Below are 12637 nucleotides of genomic sequence, written 5' to 3' on the forward strand. Positions count from 1 at the left end.
ATAATAAAATAAAAAATGAATAAATCACGTTTAAAATCAATTAAAAATCTTTAATTTTATGTTACTCGCGTAAAATACAAAATACTAATCAGTGGAATACGAGTTTCTATCTCTAGCTAAATATTAAAATGGAATCAAGATGACAAAAAGAAAAGTTATTATAGTAATGTCACCAATACATTGGTTATTCTTCACTCCAACCAAGTGTAAGGAGATAATAAATCAGATAGCAGCATATTTCGGATAATTTCGCATTAGCCGGTGTTTTTATGACGGAAGGCGTGGAAATTACAACCCGTATGAACATTGCTTTTGACTGATGTCCTTTAGTCTAAGAGATGGATACTTGAATAAATTATATTTCTTTAAATGATAAGAATAAATGATGTTGATAATCATATCTCATTCGTTAAATATTAAAAATTTGGAATTTGTTTAGTATTAATATTAAGGTGTAAAATGTAAGCAATCAAATTTTAAAAATTAATATCTGATTTTACTTCCGGTTATTAGTAATAGAACTCTTCTACTAAATATAAATGTCGATTGGGCATAATTATTTTTCAGTTAGTTTAATTTGAGAGAGAGGGCGCTACTGCGACACAGCAACAATATACTCCGTATTAAAACTACATTTAAAATCAAATTAAAGTGAGTTTAGTGATGCAAAATCGTGTTGAGTGTCAAAAATCGCGTGAATTTAATCATACAGTGAAGTCAAAGGTTAAGTTACCGAAAAACTTACAAAAAACTTAAAACAGTGGAGTGTACACAAACAATAATATAACGAACTTTTTGAACCTTTTCTCGCAAATCCATGAACCAATACTATTCCAGTGACAATATATAAAAGTGAAACAGTGCAAATAAATAAAAACTGAGTAATCTAAAACAAAAATTAAATAATATAACCTCATGACGGAATGATATTGCAAAAATTCAATTTACCATTGTTGTCGATATAAATAGTGAAACAGCGCCATCTACCAAAAAAGGTGCACACTATTTTCAACTTAAGATCTACAGAAAAATCAATCGTGCTATTGCCGTAGCAGTACTATCTACCGCACAGAGAGGGCGTAACGAGTACCAAAATAAACCAGACACAATGGAGGAGATTATGAAAGCACTACAAAACATCCAAAAAGAACTGAACGACCAAAAAATAGAAATTCAGAAAAACGGAGAAAGGGTAACAGAACAAGTTACACAAAACATAACAAATAAATTGGAAGAAAAATTCGCCATATGGAAAGAAAAACACCAGACTTTAAAAGAAAAAGTAGAAAACCAAGAAAGGAGAATTCAATTCATGGAAAAACAAGCAAGGGCAAGAAACATTATATTCTTTGGCATAGAGGAGGGCGAATCATCGTATAAAAACCTTGAAAATAATATAATTAAATTCATCAACGAATATCTGTCTATAAAACTAGAATACAGAGATATTCAGGAGGTAAAAAGATTAGGAAAAATAGGTGATAAACCGCGTCCCATACTTGTAACTTTTACTACCCTGGGCCTAAAGATCAACATTCTCAAGCAAAAAAATTTATTAAAAGACACCCAATACTACTTGAAAGAAGACTATCCTAAATATATTTTAGAAAAAAGGAAGGAATTACAAAAGGAAGCAAACAAAGAGCGCGAGAAAGGCAATAGAGTCACAATAAAATACGATAAATTAGTTGTTGTAAAATCAAACAACAAAAGAGCATTACCAACCTCACCTGAGCCTCAAAACTATCAACCGCAACAAACACGTATTTCACAAACCACCAAAAAGAATAAAACAAAAAATCCAAACTCACCAATACGCAGATCAAACAGTGTGTCGGAAGGTTTCGTAAGACCAGGCTTACTAAACTACTTGGTTAACAAAAACGACAAGAATACTTTGCAGCACCAAAACAACGAAAATGTGAATAAAAACAACCAAATATAGCAACTATCGCTCCCCTCCCAAACGAATGTAGTACCACTCAAACAAAATCAACAAGGAAACAAAAACCATCTTCCAACACGGCTGGTCACCGAGGAAGATAACGACCAAAACCCTCCAACGATCCTAGCAAATAAAAAAACAAATAAAAAAACACAAAAAGAGACAACCGTAATTCCTGAAACTCTACAAAAGCTATACATATTAACATACAATGTAAGAACACTGTCGACTTACAGTCACCTGATTGAACTAAAGGAAGCACTAAACAATGTTAAATTTGATGTAATTGGATTGGCTGAAATTCGACGTACCGGGACAAAAATCGAAGAATATGAAGACTTCATTCTCTGCTACACAGGGCTTACACAAGGGCTCTACGGAGTGGGCTTTCTAATTAACAAACGCCACAAAGAAAGTATAGAAAGTTTTACAAATATCAGTGAAAGAGTCGCTCTATTAAACTTAAATCTACATGGTAGCAAATTATCACTTATACAAGCGTACGCACCCACAGAATCAGCAAAAGAAGAAGAGATCGAAAACTTTTACTCTGAAATATACAAAGCACTCGACTTGTCTTACCAAGTTTATATAATCATGGGAGATTTTAATGCTAAAATTGGCCAACCAAAACCAGAAGAATATCTAATAATGAAACAACATGGATATGGTATTAGAAACCAAAGAGGACAAATACTGATCGACTTCGCTCTTGAAAACAAAATCTCGATCTTAAATACCTTTTTTAAAAAGAAACCAAATCGCAGGTGGACTTGGCGTTCGCCAGATACTAAACACAAAAATGAGATCGATTTTATTTTATCGAACAAACCAAGCATGATAAAAAATATCGAAGTTCTAAATCTCAGCTGCTCCTCAGACCATAGACCAATTAGAGCGACATTTATGTGGACAAAACAAACAAAGAGTAGAAGTAGCTACACATCTTACCCAAACTCTAAGTTGATAACCGAAGAAGAAATCAAGAAATATAGAGAATGCGTCGCCTACCACCTACCAGATTTACTATGCATTGACGAAAACACTCCAATTCAAACACACTACGATAAAATAGTTAGCATCATAACCCAGAGCCTTCAAAAAGCTAGACAAAACACAAACAAAAAGAATAACATCCTATCAGAAAGCACTAGAACACTTATAACAAGAAGACGAATACTACAACAAAACAAAAATAAAACAAGAACTATTAAAAATGAAATTGCTGCATTATACAAACTTATAAGCAAACGAATAAAACAAGACTACGCAAGTTACAGATTAAATACTATAGAAAAACATCTTAAGCTAACAGGCAGTACAAAAAGAGCTTTTAAACAGTTAAAAACCAACAAAACTTGGGTGGAAGGTTTAAAAAAATGGGAACAAATATCAAATAAGCGTAGGGACGTTCTACATATAGCAACAAGCTTTTACGAAACCCTCTACAGCGACCAGAACCAGACGACCGCTTATCAAAACATAGAATACAACACTAACATAAAGAGCCTGACAACAACTGATAACATAGTAAAACCATTTGATAACAAGGAGGTAGCCGATACGATAAACAAGCTAAAAATTGAAAAAAGCCCCGGCCCAGACCATATCACAAACGAGGCCATAAAAACAGCGTGTTCCTTATTGACTACACCACTAACACAATTGTTTAACCGCATACTTAAATCGGCCAATATACCTACACAATGGTCTGAATCAAATATAATATTGATTTATAAAAAAGGAGCACCATATGACATCGCCAACTACAGACCAATAAGCTTACTACCGTGCTTATACAAGATCTTTTCGTCTATTATAAATCGAAGAATAAGTGCCATTTTAGAACCCGAACAACCATTAGAACAAGCAGGCTTCAGGAAAAGCTTCTCTACCATCGACCACATTTATACTATAGACCTACTGATTGAGAAGTACCAAGAGAAACAAAGAAATCTACATATTGCCTTCATAGACTACAAAAAAGCGTTCGATACCGTAGCACATTCAAGTATCTGGAAAGCTCTAGAAGAACAGGGGGTCAATATTGAGTACATACAGATAATTAAAAGCATATACAATAATAGTTCAGGTAGAGTAAAACTGGAAAAAATCGGCCCAAGTTTTCCCATACAAAGAGGAGTAAGACAGGGCGACCCGATGTCCCCGACACTGTTCATCGCTATCTTGGAGCATATAATAAGGAAGCTTGACTGGAAAAACTGCGGCCTATATATCGGTGGAAAGTACTTGTGCCATCTCCGTTTCGCGGACGATATAGTTCTTCTCTCTGAATCAAGTACCCAACTACAGTACATGCTACAAACACTTAATGAATACAGCAAACAAATCGGCTTAGAGATGAATCTAACTAAAACGATGTTAATGACAAACAGTAGAGTGAAACCCACAATTTCAGTTGACAACAAAACATTAAATTATACAGATACATATATTTACTTGGGTAAACAAATCAGCTTTGACAAAACAAACAACGACCAAGAGGTAGAAAGACGGATACAACTCACCTGGAATAAATATTGGAGCCTGAAAGAAATATTCAAAAGCAATATGGCGATACAAATTAAATCTAAGGTCATGACGTCTTGCCTCCTACCATGTTTAACGTACGCCTGTCAAACCTGGAAATTTACAAACAGTATAAGACAGAAAATATCTACATGTCAACGAGGCATGGAGCGCAGTATGCTCAACATAAGAAAGATACAAAAAATAAGACATACTAAAATCAGACAAACAACAAAAGCTACTGACGCACTAAACCAGTCTCTAAAACTCAAATGGAAGTGGGCGGGACATGTAGCGCGACTTCAAGACCAGAGATGGACAAGGAGAGTAACGACATGGACCGGCCCTCTGGGCAAGCGCTGTAGAGGAAGGCCGCTTACGCGATGGCAAGACGAGATTGTCAGGACGGCTGGCCATGACTGGATTCATAAAGCCCTGAATAGGGAAAAATGGAAAACGTTGGAGGAGGCCTTCACCCGAGGAGGGGTTCTGGAAAACAAACCAAAATACTGAACAAAACATTAAAAACTACAAATATATTTAAATTAATATAATCAAGACAAGTAAAGGTTAAGTTTAGTAAAAAACAAATGTTATTTAAGTTTCTTGTTTCCTGGAAATATAAGGCTTTTTATTTTTTATTTTATTTTATTTTATTATTATATAGTTTAATTTAGAAATTAAAGACTTTTTAACGGATTTTAAACGCGATTTATTCATTCTATTATTTTCCCGACGTTTCGAACACTTTACAGCGAGCGTGGTCACGGGGAGACTTCCCGTGTAAATGTATAATACTCGCGTAAAATCAAACCCTAGAAAATACTAGTTAGTTTAATTGTTTTTTTTATTTTTTTACTTAAGATAGGGATGCGCTTGACCACAATCTCGCCTGATGGAAAGCTGAGATGCGGTCTAAGATGGTACGCGCTTCCCTAGTAGGTACCGGTTCACTCTTCGCTTGAAGACCCCCATATTGTACTCGTCGGGGAACACAGATTCAGGAAGCGCCAATGGAAGCGCGTTCCAGTCCCTTGCGGAAACGATGTTTATTAATTATCGGTAAAGACACATCCTGTGGTCGAAATTGGGTCTACTCATTCTAATGAATCTCACCTATATAATATCGTGTACCTACTCATTGTGATTAATCATACATTCGAAAAATTTGCATTCTAATTCGAAAACACAAGTAAACAAATTACATAGATATTCGACAAGTAACACGTTTCATTAGCGGTACGTGAAGACTGAAGCTTTACAAGCCAAACAATCGTACTAGACAGCAACCTGCTGCGTTTAAATACGTGTTAAGTGCTAAGTCACACAGATAATATTATAATACTGTTAGTTCAAGTGAGTACTACCAGAAATAAGATATGAGACTACGAAATACATAAGCATCTCTCGAACTAACGTTATTACTCCGAACGCCCCGCGGGTGATGAATCAAACCGGGCGATGACCTCTCGTATCTAAGCTAAGAATAGCACCAACCAGGCTACACTTTAAATTTCATTTTTGAGACAGATCTAAAATAATGTTCCAAACATCGTAACTTTGGTGATTTTGTAATATATTTGCGGTTTAGAGACGAATTTTTATAAGAGGGTGTGAATATCATGATAAGACAAACACATTTTCAATTTGATGCTTTCAGGGTTAAGGGTAGTCTTGATATATTTTCTACGTACACGGTACAGGGAGTACACGTGCATGTTTAAAAAAATACACATCAGTAACAATGTCTCTATTTGTTCAACTTCCTAATGATCTCTCAAGTTAAAATTTCATTTTTTTAACTTATCTACTACGCTCGAAAATTTCAAATTTAATTATTATGATGAGCCTTTGGTTTGGCATGTTTTATTTGTAAAGCCTAGTACATACAACAACCATAATATTATTATTATATTATCTAATAGAAAATTAGTTGTGTCGATGTTGACTCTACCGTAAACTCTCTATAGATATTATTTACCGTTGACTCGCTGAAACTACCGTTGTATTTGCGGTCGTGATAAATATTGATTATATTTAAATTCAGTAATAATCAATTTCTTATGTGTTAAATTTCTATAAAACTCAAATAAATTAGATCGAAAAGGCCGACTTTGTAACTCGGCTCAGACGTATTTATCTCTTTCGAAGTATCAATTGGATTTACTTATAACCTTTTTTTAATTCTCTGCGGACTTTAATGGTTTTAAATTTACCCTGAGTTCTATAACAAAAGACAGTACCTACCTCTTAACTTTACTTTATTTTGTAGTTTTAGTTAAAAACGACCATTCGAATAACTGAAGCTTAGTTTTGTTTTACATCATTTATTATTTTTGAATGTATAACGTGCTATTTCAGATTTTTGTGGCCTTTGAAGTACCTAAGTAATTCTTATAACCTGAGTTTATTATTGCAAACCACAGAAAACTCGTTCTAAAGTTTTAGCCGAACATCTTTACAAAAACAAAACTCAATAACGCCTAGAGAGCCTGCGAATATAATTATAAGTATGGAACTCAAGTGTGATATAGGTAAGAATTTTCATGATACCTCTGACAGTCGAGGTTTTTAACAAAACTAAAGTTATCACAGAAAAGGTGACACTATATAAATAAAAGTAGCGGAAACATTTGTAAGCGGTAGTCGTCCTGAATAAAGGACAGAAACTGTATGATTTATGTATCAAATTACGTTTTCATGACATTTAGCGTGTGGTTCAACGATTCTTTAATATCTTGAAATTGTATACACTTGTATACGTCAGTGAGATTTCGCGATCTGTTACACATATAGGCGATATATTTATGTTTGTGTTATTATTTTTATGGATAAACATGAAAACTTAGAGGTAGTACGTATGTAGTTCTTTGCAGGTTGCCTTAAATCAGGATTTCTTATTGCAGTTTGTTAACTAGATGTTCCTCTATAAGTAAAAATAATCATTTCATACCACACAAACCAAAAAGGTATTTACATATTGATTTTAAATCATCGTCATTTTAATCCGTAGGTATAATGTATTCAAAATTGCGTTACAAATTTCGAGATTTTACTATGAACTGAAAATATAAGTAATACAAAAGTCATCACAATGTTGGAGCTGATTGGTGATAAAATACTAGTTTTATTTATTTAATTCTGGTGTTAGACAAACGAGAAATTTACATTTTATTCCGTTGGTGAAATGTTGTAATTTCTACGAGACGGACTTTTCGACAATCCGCTGCTTTTATGTGGTTATACTGGTTTATTTAAATTTTATTTTATGCTCAAGTATACTAGAACCTTTATTTTGAAGATTTATTCATATAATATATCTACCTATGTAATAATTGACTACTTAATACAATTTTTTTTTAATCCCCTACTTTCTAACCCGCCTAACAACGCTAGTGAAGCTTGTCACTCATCACTCAATACAAAAAATAAAATAAAATTCGGTATATTATAATGCTTTAGGAAGACAAAATCAAAGGTAGGAGCCAAGACTCGGTAATCTTATAGAGTCTGAGAAAGGATAAAGTGATGAAAGCCTTCGCAATATGGAATGGGTTTATTTGGAGATAAATTATACCGCTCCCGATCCGTTTGTCTTGAAAATTAATGCTTAATGGCATTTCTGAGACTTTGAAATAATTATTTTAGACGTAAATAACAAAATGTATCATATTTTGATATGTTTAAAAGCACTTATTTTCACATTGTTTTAATTTTAAACATGCGTGTGAGATTTTGCAGTTTGCAAACATTGTTTTTACATGGTTGTTACTTTATGAAAACATTAATAACGGTACCAGATACTTTTTTAAATGTCTGAATGCGTTTAAAATTTTACATATGAAAGTCTGTGATGGGGGAAAGGAATGGGGTCTAGAAAATTCAGATATATGTTTTATATTAATTATAATTACCTAATCAAACTCGAAAACAAATGATATATAATTATATTACACTATTTTTGTAATTTGTTTGACTGAACTGAATTTAATATCAATTCAAATGCAACTTCAATCTTCCAAGAATATAAATTATCAATAGAAATGAAAATAATTTATTTTCAGTTGAAAATAATTATTCAAACGAAGTCGAGTCGAGTCGTAACAAGCATAATAATACAATACATTACAATCAAACAGTAGCGTCTCGTACGCATCGTAAACTTTCTTCTATTGAAAATATGAATTTTAAATTTATTTACCCGATAATGAAGGTAACTCGCGGCTGCTAATGTATTTTATAGCTAATAAATGTTTATGTTTTGTTTCAAGACGGTATTGTCTAGATTTTATATGTAAATACTGTTTTATTACATATCTTAGTAAGTTTGAATTTTGTGTTCAAATAATAAGGTTTATTTCATTTCTCTTTTTTGTAAGTGTAAATTACTTTTTAGATGAAACTTATTTCTATTTATATGATATATCATTATTACTCATTTGTGTATAATATTTTACTGCTTATTATCTCGAAGTGTTTATCAGTTTTTATCGTAAATCACAACAAAATCCTTCATAATTCCAACTCGAAACTTTCCCTTAAACGGAGTCCTGTTAATTAATATTTTCTTAAGTGTTGCGTAGCGACGTTATCATAATATACAACATGAAGAATGTCTTTGAATGAAGATTATTTTTAGCATTATCGCAGCCTCCTTGCGTAGAGGCAGGCCGTAAATTACGTAGGTCGTTGCACCTAAGAAAGCTAGGTCATAAGTACTTACTATATTTTCTTAATACTCGAAGTGAAACTATTTGAGTTGGTGTAAGGTTTTTTTTTTCCAATCCATTTAGTTTAAGACATTAGTGTTTGCTTAATATTTCGTTTTCTTGAGACGTGTGGTTATAGTGGGCTTTGTTTTTATTTCGCATTTTTGAATAAGATGGAAGATAAAGTTACAGAAGAGCAATATAAAATAAGCATCAAGTTCATAAAATACTTCAAACAGTAGCTGTAAAGCGAATGAAATAACAATTATAGTATCACAACATACAATGAAACAATTGGCTATAATGCTTTTCATCAAAGACTATTTCTACGTATTGTTTTATATGTATATTGTTAATATAATTTCCGATTGCTTTCTATATAATAGGTATTATATTATCCAAATTAAATAAATATTTCGATATTTGTTCTAAATATAGGCTTTTATTTACCTCAATGCGTGAAACTATGAAATATGAACACAATACCATTCGACTAGATTACACAAAGGACGCGTTAGATTAAGGCCACGAGCCTCTGATCACAGGTCCCTGTAGTACGAGAGCTGCTGGTGGTTTTTGGTAAGTTATCTTATTATTATATATTGTGTGAATGTAAATTGAATATCATAAAATGTATGTAAAAGAGCTTTTATAAGTACCTACGTAATATGTGGCAAGCTAGTGTTTAGCTTATAAGTGTTCACAATTTATTTAAATCATGAATAATATCATAGGTTTTAATGAACGTTTATAATTTATATCTGCTTATTTACAAAACTTATATGTGGAGTTTGGTTTTGTACTTCAACTTTTATCAGTTTTTTTTAACTTATCAACATTTAGTATTTAATGAGGTCATCAACGTTAACAATACATACAAAAAATTTAATTGATAAATTTATATTATAAATTTATCAATGATTATTATAAATTATATTATAATGATAAGATAAAAGTTGAACAGTAGCGAACATGAACGATAATATTTATATAGTTAGACTTGACGAATTGATAACAATACTTTCGAAGCAAGCTCTCGGACTATAAACAGTGACTTGGTGATTGGTGGTCCAATATGCAATGTATTGAGTTAGCCCCGCTGGCCGCCGATGTTCAAATCAAGGATGCCATAAATTCTGAAGCAGAAGGACACTAAATACTTACTTTGAAGGTGAAACAGTAAGAAAAAATATCATAATGTTGTTTTGTTTCTCATAATTCAGTATTAATTTTATATTCAGTTTTGTATATTGTTTATATTTGTTTTGTATAATAAAGGTTAACTAAAATTGCTTTTCGAACAAGTGTCTATAATATAATAATATGACAATAATAATTAATAAGTGCTTCTAAAATATATTTAGTAGGATAATTTCATTGTAATGTATCAGCAGTGAAACAAGCTTTCTAGGTAAAATAAAAGCTATCATTTTTTTTTAGTTAAATCAAAACAAACAAACAAAAAAATCTTTAATGATGTACTATTATTTAAGATTTTTTTGACTTGTAATAAAAAAGAAAAGGATAATTTCATTTCCTACGAACCTATAATCGCCTAGAAAGAAGTAGAAAGCTTTATGAAATAAATACATAAAATATAATATAATACGCACTATATAATATAAATTTATTCAATACAACGCGAACGTGAGGCCGTGAAACGAAATCAAACGTAAACAAAACAACGTGCTACAAAAATAAGTCACTTGTAATTATATAACAGTAATTAACATTTCACTGACTTCGCCACTTGCATTCTAATAAAAACAGTTTCTTGTATAAAGTATAAAAATAAAAAAATTACAACTGCGTAATTTATCGTCATAAGTTTAAGAGCACGCCTTCGCTTCGCTTCGTTTCCTCTAATCAGTTTCGTCTTTTGTGGAGTCGTCATTTACAGAACAACCTAGGCTTTGACTCTTAATGATCCTCTTTATACACGTATTTATGTATGTAGGTACGAGTATGTGTGTTATTACGTTATTATCGTCGCTTGTTTTATGTATATCTTTTAACTATTAATGTATCTAAATGTTACTTCATCATACACTAGCTGCAGCGGCTCAGCGCCTGTTAGAGCTAGAGCGCAAGAGCAACTTTTGTCTTCGCAACTATTTTGTCTCTCCCGTCCACTCTATGGGGAGTTGCGTCGCTATGTGCGCGCACTTTCTTACTAGCCCATGGAGTTGATGGGAGAGACAAAATAGTTGCGGAGACAAAAGTTGCTCTTGCGCGCTAGATCTTAGTCTTAGCGTGATGATATATAGCTAACCTAGCTATAGACCTTCCTCGATGCTATCTATATAACACCGACAGAATTTTTCAAATCGGACCAGTAGTTCCTGAGATTAGGGCGATCAAACAAATAAACTCTTCAGCTTTATAATATTAGTAAAGATACTTTGTATTATGTGTCATTCGGTTTCTAAATTTAGACCAAGATAATATTTATTCGTATAAAAAATAGGAAAAGGTAGGTACGAAGTTCGCCGGGTCAGCTAGTTCGCGTGTATAAATCAGGATTACAGACGCAAAGGTTCTATTTACAACCTAAATATATATCTACGTGGTAATAAAATCAGCCATAAATCATAAGATTGGTTCCTCTTCTTAGTATTAATGTTTACGGTAGTTAAGTTAAGTGATATTTTCCTTTATATTACTTATACTTTCGCCCACGGCTTTGAGAAATTAACAAGTTGGAAAGTTTCATAGCCGACGAGTTTTTATACTTTACTATAAATGAATTTTATATGTTTTGTTTGATGTTTTAAAGCTATTGTAAAAGTGGAGCTTTTGGAAGGTTTGCAATTCCTATAAAATTAAGTTTAATAATATTGTACGCAATTTCTTAAAACGGGCTACGCCTTTTATAAAGAGCGTCAGATAAATTTTATTACAATGGTTACAAAATATTAAAAAATAATTTCGTTATAATTTCATTTTAATTTGACTATTCAAAATGCTGCAAACCTTAAAATATCATTGTCGAAAAATACCATCGCAAAGTATTTAGTTCCGCTAAATGATATCAAATGCTCACTAAAATGCAAATACAATTAAGCTAAATTTGATTAAGTGGCAATCCTATTAAAATGCATGAAATGCTAACCTTTTCCGGGATGCATACCACTCGGCCTTCCCAATTCTTGAACCATTACATTTACGAGAAAGATATACAAAATTGAATCTTATGAAGTAAATAATAAAAACCGTTTTATGTGCAGAGTTAAATGTGTGTATAGGCTCCAACATGCACATGCGTCGGAAGCGCGGGCCTACACCGTAGCGTGTCTACGAGCAGACGGCGCGCGACCGCCACACAAGATACGCGCGATCTGCTACGGACCCGTAGACTACGCTACGACTTCGGAACTTTTAGTACTTTTGTAAACTCGATATCGTTTCAAATAATATTTTCAATTTTTATTTACGCTATGACTATAAGTTTATT

The 12637-nt window shown here is 32.5% G+C and overlaps 1 protein-coding gene across 1 annotated transcript; it reads left to right on the forward strand.

Moving 5' to 3' along the window:
* Positions 1–646: 646 nt before the first annotated feature.
* On the forward strand, positions 647–1945 carry LOC123695221 (repetitive organellar protein-like). Its single transcript, XM_045640995.1, has one exon. It carries the CDS (start codon positions 1109–1111, stop codon positions 1943–1945), a length of 837 nt encoding a protein of 278 aa, XP_045496951.1. The 5' UTR covers positions 647–1108.
* Positions 1946–12637: the final 10692 nt, after the last annotated feature.

The sequence above is a fragment of the Colias croceus genome, chromosome 10, assembly GCF_905220415.1.
Source record: "Colias croceus chromosome 10, ilColCroc2.1".
NCBI lineage: Eukaryota > Metazoa > Arthropoda > Insecta > Lepidoptera > Pieridae > Colias > Colias croceus.